This window comes from Colossoma macropomum, unplaced genomic scaffold (genome assembly GCF_904425465.1).
Source record: "Colossoma macropomum unplaced genomic scaffold, Colossoma_macropomum, whole genome shotgun sequence".
Taxonomy (NCBI): domain Eukaryota; kingdom Metazoa; phylum Chordata; class Actinopteri; order Characiformes; family Serrasalmidae; genus Colossoma; species Colossoma macropomum.
Genome location: NW_023494804.1, coordinates 7,518,082 through 7,530,365, shown reverse-complemented (window position 1 = coordinate 7,530,365; position 12,284 = coordinate 7,518,082). Strand labels below are relative to the sequence as shown.

Genomic DNA, 12,284 nt, shown 5'->3' with positions numbered 1-12,284 from the left:
ACGAGAAACAGTCAAACACTAAAAAGTCGCGAAGCTGAAGTCAGTTTCTTGTTCGAATTTTCCCGTTCCACCTTAAATGGCGCCGCAGTTACATTTTGGCACCTCAGGCACAATTCGGGAAAATTCGAACAAGAAGCTGGCGAGTAAGAAGCGACTTCAGCCTCGTAAAAAGTTGAATGTTGAGAGACATTTTACAAGAAATTCTATTTTTTTTAAGTTTCCTGCTAGAGATGCGAAAAAAGTGACAATAACTGAGCTAAAGCTTAAAGCAGAGCAAAGTAAGTCTGCGTCTTCGTTTATATTTTTTAGCCTATACTACCACATTTGCACATACTGAGACATATTTAGAGCCAAAATGGGGAAATGGACATAAAATGTTGTGGCTTCCAAGGTGGTTTGAATTTTATTGAAACGACAAAATGGTCGGGGTTGCCGATCCCTGTTCTAGGCCTTACAAACCTGAACCCCGTAAAGGAGCATTCCAGCAATTTTTCCAAATTCCTGCATAAAAAATTGTTATAAATTAAGGCATTTGTAGTCGTTTCATGTGAAATGTGCTGTTCTAAACTTGCAGAGTCTTAATTTTTCACAGTGTTGGTGATGGGAGAAACCAGAAGCATTTTATGCCTCCTACAGAAGGATGTTACACAAAATGGTTACAAATTAGAGATTTGCTACCCAACAAGGCCTGATACAATATCCGGTTTGGGGTTGTTTTATAATGAGTGATCTTATCCTTTAGTTCACTCACATGCCTTTTCTCTCTCTCTTTCTCTCTCTCTCTCATAGTTAAGTTCACAGTCACATTGGTGCATTTGGAATGTGGAGTTTAAGAGAAACAGGGAATGAAGTTGAGCAGTAATCAGTCGTGATCACACCATAAATTATAAGAGGGGTGTGATGGCTTGGTGGAAAGATTCCCAGCTTTCTAAGCTCGTCCAAAGTGCATTAAAAGGGAATTACACTGATTTCTGCATAATTAAATACATACAGTGTAAACACAGTCAATGAGAGTGGCTTGATGTGAAATGCTCCATCCTACAGAAACAAAATTCTGAATCACGATTGTTTACAGAGATCCTGATAGGAACCAGACATCTGAAGAGTTTTATGCCTCAGAAGGTTGCCTCAAATAAAGACATTACATAAATCATTATGATTGTGCTGCCTGATGGCTGAGACACTTTTTATGATAATTGTATGATAAGGGTTTTGGTCTAAAACACATTAAAAAGCCATTCATGGTAATGGGGAACATGCAGGGCATTGTAAAGCAAAACAGCCACCCAAAGGAAAAAAAAATGTTAAAAATCAATGGAATTCCCCTTGACGCATTCTGGAAAGTAGCAGCAGAAGCAAGTAGAGACTCTTTAACAGTGAATGTAAGAAGAGTTGAGGCTGTTTTAACCCAGAAGACAAGTGTAGGATCACTGGTCATTCTGGATAGTAAGTAAAATGGCTATATTTGCACTGTAGACATCAAAACTCCTGGTTCCTATCACCACTCACTGTAAAGAACTCAGCAACAACATTCCTAACAATTTCAGATCAAAGCACTTGGAACGACTTTACATCTCAATGACTGAATTATTAGTGGAATTTCTCTTTAACTGGGAAAAGCAATCGCACATTAAAACTGCTAGGCAGGTTAGATATTTTGACCACAGGTGCATCGCAATAAAACTGTATCTCTCTAACCACATATGCATTTACTAAAGCACTTACTAAACAAATGCCACGAGAATGTTTACACCCAGAATTCAAATAGGTAAAAAGGACAAGCAAAGCTGTTTTGAATATCCCTCCCTGCTTTATAAACATGACCAGTTCAGCTATTTTAAGAGCTTATTGTACAGTGCATCACTTGAAATGCGTGGTGAGTGGTGGCAGTGCTGATGTACCTTCTGGCTGCATCAAAATTACTCTTCACAAAGTCGTTGAAAGGTCTCATGTGCTCCTCCTTTGTAAACAACACATGGTTGGCAATACTTTGTAGAATCTGTAAGAATGAGAAAGTCGGCAAAAGGATGTATCAAATGGACACAGGGCTGCATGTCATGATGTTGGCTCGGTAGGTTTTCCTGTAGTTCAGCAGTTCTTGAGCAGTTTAAACAGGTACTTCTCCAAGTTAAGTGAACTGCATCAATTAACAACAGTTCGTCTTAAATCATTGTAATAAAAATATATGATTGTTATCAAAGAAGAAATATTACAAAATTTACAAAAAAGAAATTACAGCATCTCTTCAAATATCAATACAAATCCAATTCCAAATACTTTGTGACAGTACGTATATACACATAAAAACAGAAAGCAGTTATTAGTGAAATCTATTTGACATGTATTAAATTAAAAAACAATACAAAAACACAATATTTGATGTTCTATCTAATGAACCTTTTTTTTTTGTAAATAAAGGCTCTTCCAAACCTCATGCCTTACCTACCATACATCACCTTTTTTATTTTGTAAACAGCTTTTAAGGAATGTTTGGAGCCAATTGATACAATTCTGAATGCAGAATTTTCTGCCATTCTGGAGTTACACAAGTTTCCAGCTGCGCAACCGTATGTTTTGCCTTCATAATGCACCACACTTTCAGTAGTAGACAGGCAGGCCAGTCTAGCACCTGCACTATCTGCAGTGATGCTGTTATAACACATGCAGCATGTTTCAAGCAAAAGGCAGTATGCGAGCCCAGAGAAGTCGGCGGCGTTTCTGGACTGTGTATAGTACAGGCTTAACCTGGGTGTGTGCGCGCAGCAGCGAACAGCACTTACCGTGAACAGTTTGTCAAAGTATTCAAAAGCCCATGTTGTAATATGAGTCACAGAAACATGGGTTTTAATGCCGTGCTGTCTGAGGAATCTAAGGTCTCGGGCATTCAGTTGTGGTTTTCAGAATTGCGTTAGGAGCACAGATATTTCGGCAGATTCTCTGAATCTTTTGATGATATTATGTGCTGAGAAGGGGGAGTTACTTAAAATCTTTGCAAATGCTCGCTAATGTAAACAGTTGGAGTCTCGACCCTTCCTTGCTCATAAAAGTGTTGGCTTTTCTTGGATATTTCCTTTCATAGCCAAGCATGATTGCATTACGTGTTTCACATCTTTTTTGAACATTTCACAAAGTTTCAAGTCTGTCTCAAGTTTTTTAGACATCAATTTCAGAATGAGCATACATGTTTACAAAAAACAATGAAGTTGACAGGGTTCAACACTAATCATCTTGTATTTGTACTGTTTCTGTTTACAGGTCAAAGTGGATTTACAAATCACTGCTTTCCGGTTTTTGTTTTTTTTTTTTTGCTTTTGCATTTGCCTTGTATAGACTGGAATCACTTCTCACCTTGGACATGAGTTTGAGCCCTCGCTCTATCCGAGGAGGGGGCTTCTTGTCGAGGATCCCGGCCTCATAAGGGGAGACGATGGCTGGATTGATGAAGCGCAGGAACATGGCACTGCCCACAGCTCCTATACTGTTCTGAGGAAAACGCTGACTTACCACCTGAGCCAGAAGGGAAACAAAGAAATCTGTTAATATTTTCCGTTGGACTGGTCTGAACTTTTGTAGGCTGTGTCCAAAGAAAATCATATCACTATTTCGAAGGATTAAAAGTTTAAGCTGTGACACTTCAAAGCAACTGACAGGTAAGCTTGCCACTATTGCCCTGTTAAAAACGTGTTAGAGGAGAAATAAGGAAAGCAAGGCATTTGAAATCAACTTACTACACAGAGACACTCTTCTAGCTCGTATTAGAAAGGTCCAGGTGCCAAGTGGAAGTCATGAGGGTAAGTTAAGCCATTCTGGTAGAATATGAAAGTTCGGTTTATGGTAAACCTACATTACCCGCAATGCCTTTCATCCATAAACCCCGAAACAGAGAGCCCTCCTGAGAGGTGATGCAAAGAGGGACGAGAACACGCTTTGTCTGCTGGGTTCTTTGCAAAGCGCATCAAAGTGAAAGCTTCAGAACGAGGGCAAGAAATTAGTAGTATGATTCCAGGTGATGACTGTCAAAAGGTGGGCAGTGTAAAGGAGATTTAGATTAATTTAGCCATCCAAGAGAATGAAGTGCTATTACTCTACTAAAGAGAAGCAGTGGAGATGAAGGAATTCCACTGAACTTACGGATTTTTTGCTTTCCTTTTTCTCTTTAACTGTGGCTTTATTCAGTAGAGAGTGGCAAGTAGCCTACAGGACAGAGATGAGCACAAACAGGTCACAGCACTAACTATCACACACACTCATACAAAAACAAACACAAGCCCATGGGTCACTCCACACCAACTCACCTAGGGCCTGTCCTGTCACGTCACAGATTTCCATGAAGAAAAATTTAGGCAAAAACTCAAATTTAATTTAGGCAACCATGCAAAATTGCAAAGCTGTGCTCCAGTTCATTTTTTTTTGTTTTTCGGAATGAATTTTTAACATTTTGACTTTGAGAACACTGAGTTCTAACCTGGATCTTAAATGTTGAGTCTAACTACTTTCAGAAAGACTGAAACAAGCAGAAATATTAAGTGTGTACAAATGCAAGAGAAAGAATAATTATTAATAATAGTTTCATTTTAAATAAACTGATTTCATGTTAAGTTTGGTAGTTAAGTTAGTGGAGGATGTATTTCGTACAATAAAAATCTGTTTAAATCTGAAATGTAACTTTTAATCATTTTATAATTTAATAGTTATTTTTACAACATGTAGGTTTAATGAAGTATTTCTTCATTTATATCAAACAAAATATTTTCTGCATGTAATACTGGAAGCTGTATCATGAGAAAAATGGCTTTACAACTAAAGGACTGACCCTATATTGTCTTAAAAGAGAAAGAGTAAGTCAATCAGTCAGTGAGTCAATCAGTCAGACCCTCACATTCAGCAGGCTGAAGATTCTCCACAAGGGGGTGCTATTAGCACTCACATAAGTTCTGGTGCTTCATAAGAACAGTGCTTCAAATCAGTAAAATTGTGTCCTTGTTTTTCTGAATAAGAAAAGTTATGTACCAATATAAAAACCCGATGAGCCAAAAAATACTAATGAAACTGACCACATCTTTGAAATTGTGCTTTTTCTTCTAAAACCATAACATGACTGGACAGGCCCTAAGTGAGTTGGCACAGAATGACCCTCATGACTAAAATGCATCTGAAATCTCCAGTCATCTACTGTGAGAACTGATCCACTCAAACTGAAGGCACGAATACCACTGCAGTCCTGAAAACAAATCATATTTGACATGAATCCAGCACAAAAATAAAGCCATACACTTAACATTTACACTAGTAGAAAGTTTACAACAAAGCACAGATGACACTGAAAACAGTGAAAGGCTGTTTGCTGATCTTAGTTCGTTCCCCAAAACACCACCTGGACCCATAACACAAAGACACAAGCTGTGGGGCAGCCATCCGACTACTGCCCCTGCCCTGCCCACCTGGAACAGGCAGTGACAGACACTCCTCAGCTGTGGGGGGAATTCACTTGAGGAGCTGATAATGGCCAGGAAGAAACGGTTGGTCATCTGGAGCAGGTTGCGCTGGTTTTCCTCCAAGACTTCATTGGGCTCCAGTCTAAAGGACCAGCACAAGGAAAAATTAATAGATAAAAAAGGAATAAAAAAAAAATAAATAAAAAAAATAAAATAAAAAAAATTTTTCACCCACTGACACATCCTCACACTTTAAAGGGCAATTTTTCAAAAAATTCTGGTCTTATGTGAAATGGTTTATTGTAGGAAAAATATCTTAGAGGTAATATTTTATATGTTTTTCTTACATATAATGTTGATGGTAAAATAGTGGTAAATATGAAAAATTAGGTTTTCTTTGGGTTCTATTCTGCATACATCTCTCCCCTTTTCTGAGCTTCTAAATGCATTAAACTTTTCAGACATCTGGTTCTTATGAACACCACTGTGAACAATTCTGACTTGGCAATTTCTTCAGAACAGAGCATTTCACATCAAACCACTGAATAACTGTGTTTATATGTACCATTTAATTATGCAGAAAATCCACAACTGAACAGAGTCCAGTAAAATTTCTGTTTGAAAATGACCCGAACCGGCCCATCACCCAAAGTGTAGAACCGTTAACTACATACATTCGTTACCACATACAGACAATAACAGAATTTAGGTCTTGGACAAATGCAATAAAAAAGAAATGTAAAATATTATGATATGATAAATGAGCCGGCTGTCCAAAAGTAAATTTAACATCCTCTTTGAATTCATTGAAGACAAAGAGCTTTTGAACAACATCCCAAACATTTTTAGTCTGGATAAACTTTCCATAATGTGCTAAAATCTGAAGCTGGGAAATACAGGGTAAAATCTGTTCCAAAGCAGGGCTGTGAGAACCAGCACATGAAAACTGAGCCAGAAAGGACATCCAAAACCAAAATGAGCAGCACGGTCTTGTCGGGCTCTGCCAAATATTTTAACAACTTTTTTTTTAAAACTTAGTTCTCAATATTAAAGAACTTTTTCAGACATTTTATTATTTTTAATAGCTCTGTTCATCTAAAATCTCTTCACTTTTTACAGCATCCTATTTGAAACCTACCAAGTTGCATAGGATGAGCACATTATAATCATTTTATACACTAGACTACAACGAAACCAGTCTTAAAACACTCCATACACTTAAAACACTTTCAAACTTTTGAATGGCAGTGTAATTTAGACAGCCTATAAGCAATTTAGATTTAGGCACAAGCATGCTTACTGGCACAAGAATGCTATTAAGATTAACTAGAAATTGTTACAAAATATTAGAAATTCAGTATTGGTATGATGTGAAATGATACTCTGTAGTACTTTAGTAATTTGGTCAGTACCACAAAGGCCTATATAAGAATATTTCTTGCCCTGTGGCATTTAGGCGACCTCTGTAGTGGCGAATTTACAGGCGTGTAATGTAAACGGGGGCACTAGAGATTCTACCTGGTGGGATCAACCTCAAAACTAAGCATCTGCCACTCAGGAGCCGTGATGACACCTCGGAGGAGGGGCTCCAGCAGCTTCTGCAGATAGGTAGCACCATACACCTGGAAGAGACAGAGACAGCGATAGAGTGAAAGACTGGACAAATGGACAGAAAATGACCATGGAAAAATAAATAACCAAGACTTGTGAGAAGTGTAATCACTCAGTCAGGAAAAATGCATTATACCTTAAAGCAAAAGGTCATGATTTTACTGGCCAGGCTGTTTCCTCGGAAGAGAGTTTGCATGGAATCGGCCAGTTCTACCTCCTTAGAGAACATGTTCCACAGCAGCTGGTACAGGAGGTGCCGCGAGTCAAAGAGAGTGACCAGAACCCGCGCCAGCTCGTCCTGAGAGAGGAGATAAACATCAGCACATCTAACGGCTTCAGACGTGAATGTGTGCATCACTCCCAAAGTACAAAATCAGTACAGACCCACTGAGAACAAGGCACTACGTTGGCCAAAGCCATAGCAATGGGCAGCTCGCCCTGGTCCCCCATCATGGTGACGAGCTCAACCAGCCTCTCAAATCGATCAGCCAGTACTGTCTCAGCGAGTGTGTCGAACTCCGTGCCCTGCTGAAGGATCTTGGTCAGCACCTCCATGAAGGTGGCTCGTGTCTGCAGGTCTTTATGGTAACCAAGCCCTGGGACAGAGAATTGCATCTCAGATCTCTGGAAATATTCTGGTGCATCGTAAGCAAGGGCTGGGTGATCGGATATTGTCACTGGAAATCAGCAATGACTGACGAATAACCCAACGTTGACCCCTTACGAGCGATAAACGTCCATGCTGGTAAAGAGAACTGACAGAAAACTAGATATGATTCTAATATTAACTTCAAGCTGCGTAGTATCAGATCATTACCAATGGAGTGCATAAGGCCACTGTCCACGTTGGCATTGAGCAGGTTGGACATGGCCAACACAGTGCAGTGGCGGAGGGAGGCCAGGCGTCTGGACATCCCCCGCTTCCGGCCAGCCACCTGCTGCCCGTCGTCCTCCACCTCACTGCAGTCGTTCAGCAGGTTCATGAACAATGTGAAGTACCTGCATAAAAAAGAGGAGGGTGGTGGAGCTGCCTGATGAAGGATGAGGTTCGAGGAACACTGCTAGGCAGGGATCTGGGGCCGGATTCAGGAAAGCTTTCATAGAAAAAACTTGCAAAGGTTTTTAAGACAAAACGCCAAGACGTTCATAAGAACGTTCTTAAAAGCAATTCTCGAAAAAAACCATAAACGATGCAAGGCACATTTTGAATGTGAATTAACTGTTATTTCCGTTTTTTAATTAAATCCACTCAGAAGAGCAAAATGGGGAAAAAGAAGAAACAGCCAACAGGAACAAAATCCTCATTGAAAATTATGATAATTGTGGGGTGACAAATGAGGACGGGCAGGAGGAGAAGAGACAGTGTCCATGATAAATTTAGATGCTTACCTTATCAACTCTTACAGCCTAAGACAAGTATGAGGGTATCGTAAGGTTAAGAAAACATTTTAGAACATTATATTTTCAAGAATACCACTTGTTCCTAAAATTGTTCTTAAAAAAGTGTTTAGAAAAGAAAATAATTCTTAATAAGTTATTTGAAGAATAACAATTTCTCAAAACTTTTTTTCTTGAAAATGAAGTTAAGAAAAAACATTTAAGAAGATTTTCTTTCTTAAGACACTTTGATGAATCCGGTCCCAGATGCTGTAACTACTGTAGAGTCTTTAATGGCCTTTAAGTATTCGTGAAGCTCAGCTGAATGTGAAAAACATGCCTTGAAGGAATTATAGAAAACATCAATGTAACTAACGATGAAGGAAAAAAGCGAATGGAAAACAACTAATACTAGTGGGTTCACAGACTCAACAGTTACTGGAGAACATTTTGGAGAAACACTGTTAGGAACTCTGACATGGGACACAGCAGCGGATGTTAAAAGAAAGTGTACAGTTGTGAGGGACACAGCAGTTCCAAGTGGTCTTACTTAAGGAAGAGTTGGGACTTGGCCTCCATAAGTTCCACACCATCTCCTTCCTCTGGCTGAAGTGGCAACCCAGCTAGCAAGGACACTACTGCTTCCATACTAGCCTGGTCCAGATCCCTATAAAGCACAAGTTCGTGCTCAAATACATTTTTAGCATCGGGGGATCACGGAGGTCATAAATACAGGAATTAATGCTGCTCAATATTAATTTCACACACTAACACTAAATGTATGTCCCTCAAATGGAACCTGTGATTCTGCTGAAGTACCTGGTCAGACACTTCACATCATCGTCAGCTGCCTGGTTGGAGGTTCCCATCACCCAATCTGTTAGATACTCCACCATTTTATTCCTGAGAGACACAAACATCATGATAACTTCATAGAAGGAGGAGCTGCACACACACGAGATCTTCCAGACAGACTAAAATCCTTCTCACCTGAACTTCATCTCCTGGCAGAAGGACAGATCATCTCGGCGCTCCATCATCACCTCGACCAGCTGGCACAGCTTGGTTTTGATCTGGATGGCGTGAACCATGTTCCCCAAAATACGCACATACCTGCCAACACAACAGCATTCAGAAAGGACAAGGAAATTGACTGTGAATATAATAAAATGTGAATATAATAAAATTTTTATTAAATCAAAAAGGAATGCTAAATATAAGCATTTTCACTGGTGGTCTCTGATACTGGACCCGACTATACTGCAAGGAATATTGCAATATCAAGAAAAAAATATGGTATCTTGTTCACATCTTACAGCCCTACCAGACACACTACAGCACACATGCCTTGTGCACTGTTCATATAGGGTACATACGTAAATGGCAAACATACCTAGTCAAAAATGTACTGGTCGAATTCTTCAGTATAGAGGCTCTTACCTGACCAGGTTGAGCATCATGGTCTCGATGCTGGCCTGGCCAAGATGTTCAGAGCTGCCTTCTGTGTGGTTATCTAACAGGTTCTTCATTATAGCAATAGTCTGCTCCACAAACTGTGTGTTGGTCTCATTGATGGGTACCTACAAAAGATACGCAGCACTTTAAACCCTGAGCCCGACACAGACAAGAGGACGCAACGTCAGAAGCGTCAGCCAGATGAACCAAAGTAGCTCCCAATTCTGGCCCTGGAGTTCCTGGTCAAGCAAATTTTACAGATATTTTTGCTCCAACATGCTGATTTGATCTCAAGAAGAGCTTATTAATGAACTGATGAGATAAATCAGTTCAGAGAAAACCCCAAAATATGCAGGATAAGACCAGAATTGAGAACCGCTGGCCAGGAGTTACATGTGAACTGGTAGTTAAACTTTAAAGCCACTGACCGGGCCCTGGGCGTCGAAGAAGCGGCTGATGCTGTTCTTCAGCTTGTTGAAGAGCATGGGGTAGAGGGCCGGGCTCAGCTCCAAGCCCACAAGGTCCTTGACGTTGTTGCGGATCTGCACGCCCTTCTCGTGGCTGCACACCATGAGCGAGAGCAGCCGGTCCAGAAACTTGCTAAGAGGCGTCTCGGCATTACCTTCGCACGAGCCCATTGAGATCATGGAACCCTTGCGCTCACTTAATGGTCCCATTGGGGGGCTGTAGGTGGCTGGGCCAGGTGTGTTCCTCTGCTGCAAACAGACCCCACCCAGGGCACATAGGAAACCAGTCATGTTGATCCATTCCTGAGAGAGAGGACAAAAAGATTAACCATGTTTTTGGTACAATATTTAAGGATACAACAGCATGTTTACTCTACAGTTTCCATGATATAGAAAATAAATACTACCTGACAATCTTCCAGCTTTGTTTTTGGATGGTTAAGAATTAATTTGGTGGCATGCTCCCATTTCGCATACGTGTCTTCCCAGGCCTATAAATACATTTACAGTTACCATCAATGAAAAGGCATTCTCATAACACTACAAATCCAGATTTTATATTCCGAAACTATTACATGTATATATTTTTATTCTATTTAAACACAAGCCAACACTCTTTTGTTCATAACCACATCCTAGAATATTACTATAGTGTATTACTATATTATATACCGTTGTTAGTAATTGCACAGTCATTCGAGCAGCATTTTTTTCTGACTTCAAATCGGAATATTGTCTGGGATCTGGGAATAACTACTGCAGTACCAACAACTTCACCATAGGTTCTTTACAATGACCTCAGTGTTTTGTTTTGCAAGGCTGACAGGTTTTTGGTTTTGTTTTTTTTTCTTTTGCTCCAATAGTTCTGGCAATGACTACCAGTGTAATAGTTTAATTAATAAGAAACATTTAATATCAGACAACTGTTTAGAGGAGCTTAGTCACTGATGTATTAGAAGCTGTGCAAAAGTCAGAGACATCCATTTACTCAATTTTCAGTCAAATGGCCACTTAGTATAAGTCCTTCATTTTAAAGCATCAAGCAAAAAAAAAATCCAAAAAACACATTTAATACAAAACTACACGTAAGCCACAACAACCAAATGAAATGTCTTTTTTTTCAGTGTCCAATTTTTGCCTTACAGCTTCCACCCTTTTCAGGAGACTCTCTTTCAGTTTTTCTAATAAATCTGCAGCTACACCTCCAAAGTTCAGTCTTAGTAGTCGGTTACATTTCCTGCTTCTCATGATACAAGTAACGCTGAAAACATTCAGTGATGCTGAGGCCTGGACTCTGGGGTGGTCAGTCCACCCACAGCAGCTTCTTTGTTTGATATGCAGATTTTCTTTTGTGTTTCCTTTTTCTTTTCTCTCTAGTTTTTTTGTATTTCCTTTTCTCAGTAAGAGCTTCTTGACAGCTACACATCCTTTCAGACGCATAGAGTTGTCTTCCCACAGGTACTGTACACTTACAAATTGCGCAAACATCCACTTTAACAAGGTAGATTAATGCCAACCAAAATCAAAATCATGAAACGTGCTGCTCTATTAAAGATTTACTAAAAGTAGAGAGGGTGCAATGAAGTGGCAGAACTAAATTAACAGTAAACTGCATAATGATTTTAATCATTGCGTTCCGACATGTTTTTCTGATTGCAACCAGTGGCTTCCCAGTAAAGAAGCGGGACAGTCGGTCCTGACCTCTGTGTTACCAGGTGTGGGTTGCTCTATCCTCCTCAGCAAAGCCATTACCCTCTTCTGTAAGGCTGAGCGACCTACAGGGTACATAGAAAAACAGACAGGGAACAACTGGAGAGGTGAAAAAGGCACATACAGAGAAAGTTGCTGCTGCCCTCTTCTGGATGATGAGGACTTTAACATCCATACGAATTCACAAAGTCGAATTTATCAATAAGCTGGATACCTTAAAGCAAAAGTG

General features: G+C 39.8%; 1 protein-coding gene across 5 annotated transcripts in view; it reads right to left on the bottom strand.

Moving 5' to 3' along the window:
- nf1b (neurofibromin 1b) overlaps positions 1-12,284 on the bottom strand; it is a 112,878-nt gene that overhangs the window by 56,309 nt on the left and 44,285 nt on the right. For 4 of the 5 annotated variants that reach the window (XM_036595261.1, XM_036595266.1, XM_036595263.1 and 1 more), the window contains 15 exons: positions 12,047-12,120; positions 10,753-10,836; positions 10,307-10,648; positions 9,864-10,003; positions 9,414-9,536; positions 9,243-9,326; positions 8,974-9,090; positions 7,864-8,045; positions 7,431-7,642; positions 7,183-7,344; positions 6,954-7,057; positions 5,442-5,577; positions 4,132-4,194; positions 3,349-3,507; positions 1,902-1,999 (listed from right to left, as the gene is read on the bottom strand). In XM_036595261.1, coding sequence (XP_036451154.1) covers positions 1,902-1,999; positions 3,349-3,507; positions 4,132-4,194; positions 5,442-5,577; positions 6,954-7,057; positions 7,183-7,344; positions 7,431-7,642; positions 7,864-8,045; positions 8,974-9,090; positions 9,243-9,326; positions 9,414-9,536; positions 9,864-10,003; positions 10,307-10,648; positions 10,753-10,836; positions 12,047-12,120 — 2,080 coding nt within the window. The remainder of the gene's footprint in view (positions 1-1,901; positions 2,000-3,348; positions 3,508-4,131; positions 4,195-5,441; positions 5,578-6,953; positions 7,058-7,182; positions 7,345-7,430; positions 7,643-7,863; positions 8,046-8,973; positions 9,091-9,242; positions 9,327-9,413; positions 9,537-9,863; positions 10,004-10,306; positions 10,649-10,752; positions 10,837-12,046; positions 12,121-12,284) is intronic. The other variant, XM_036595262.1, reaches the window with a different exon arrangement.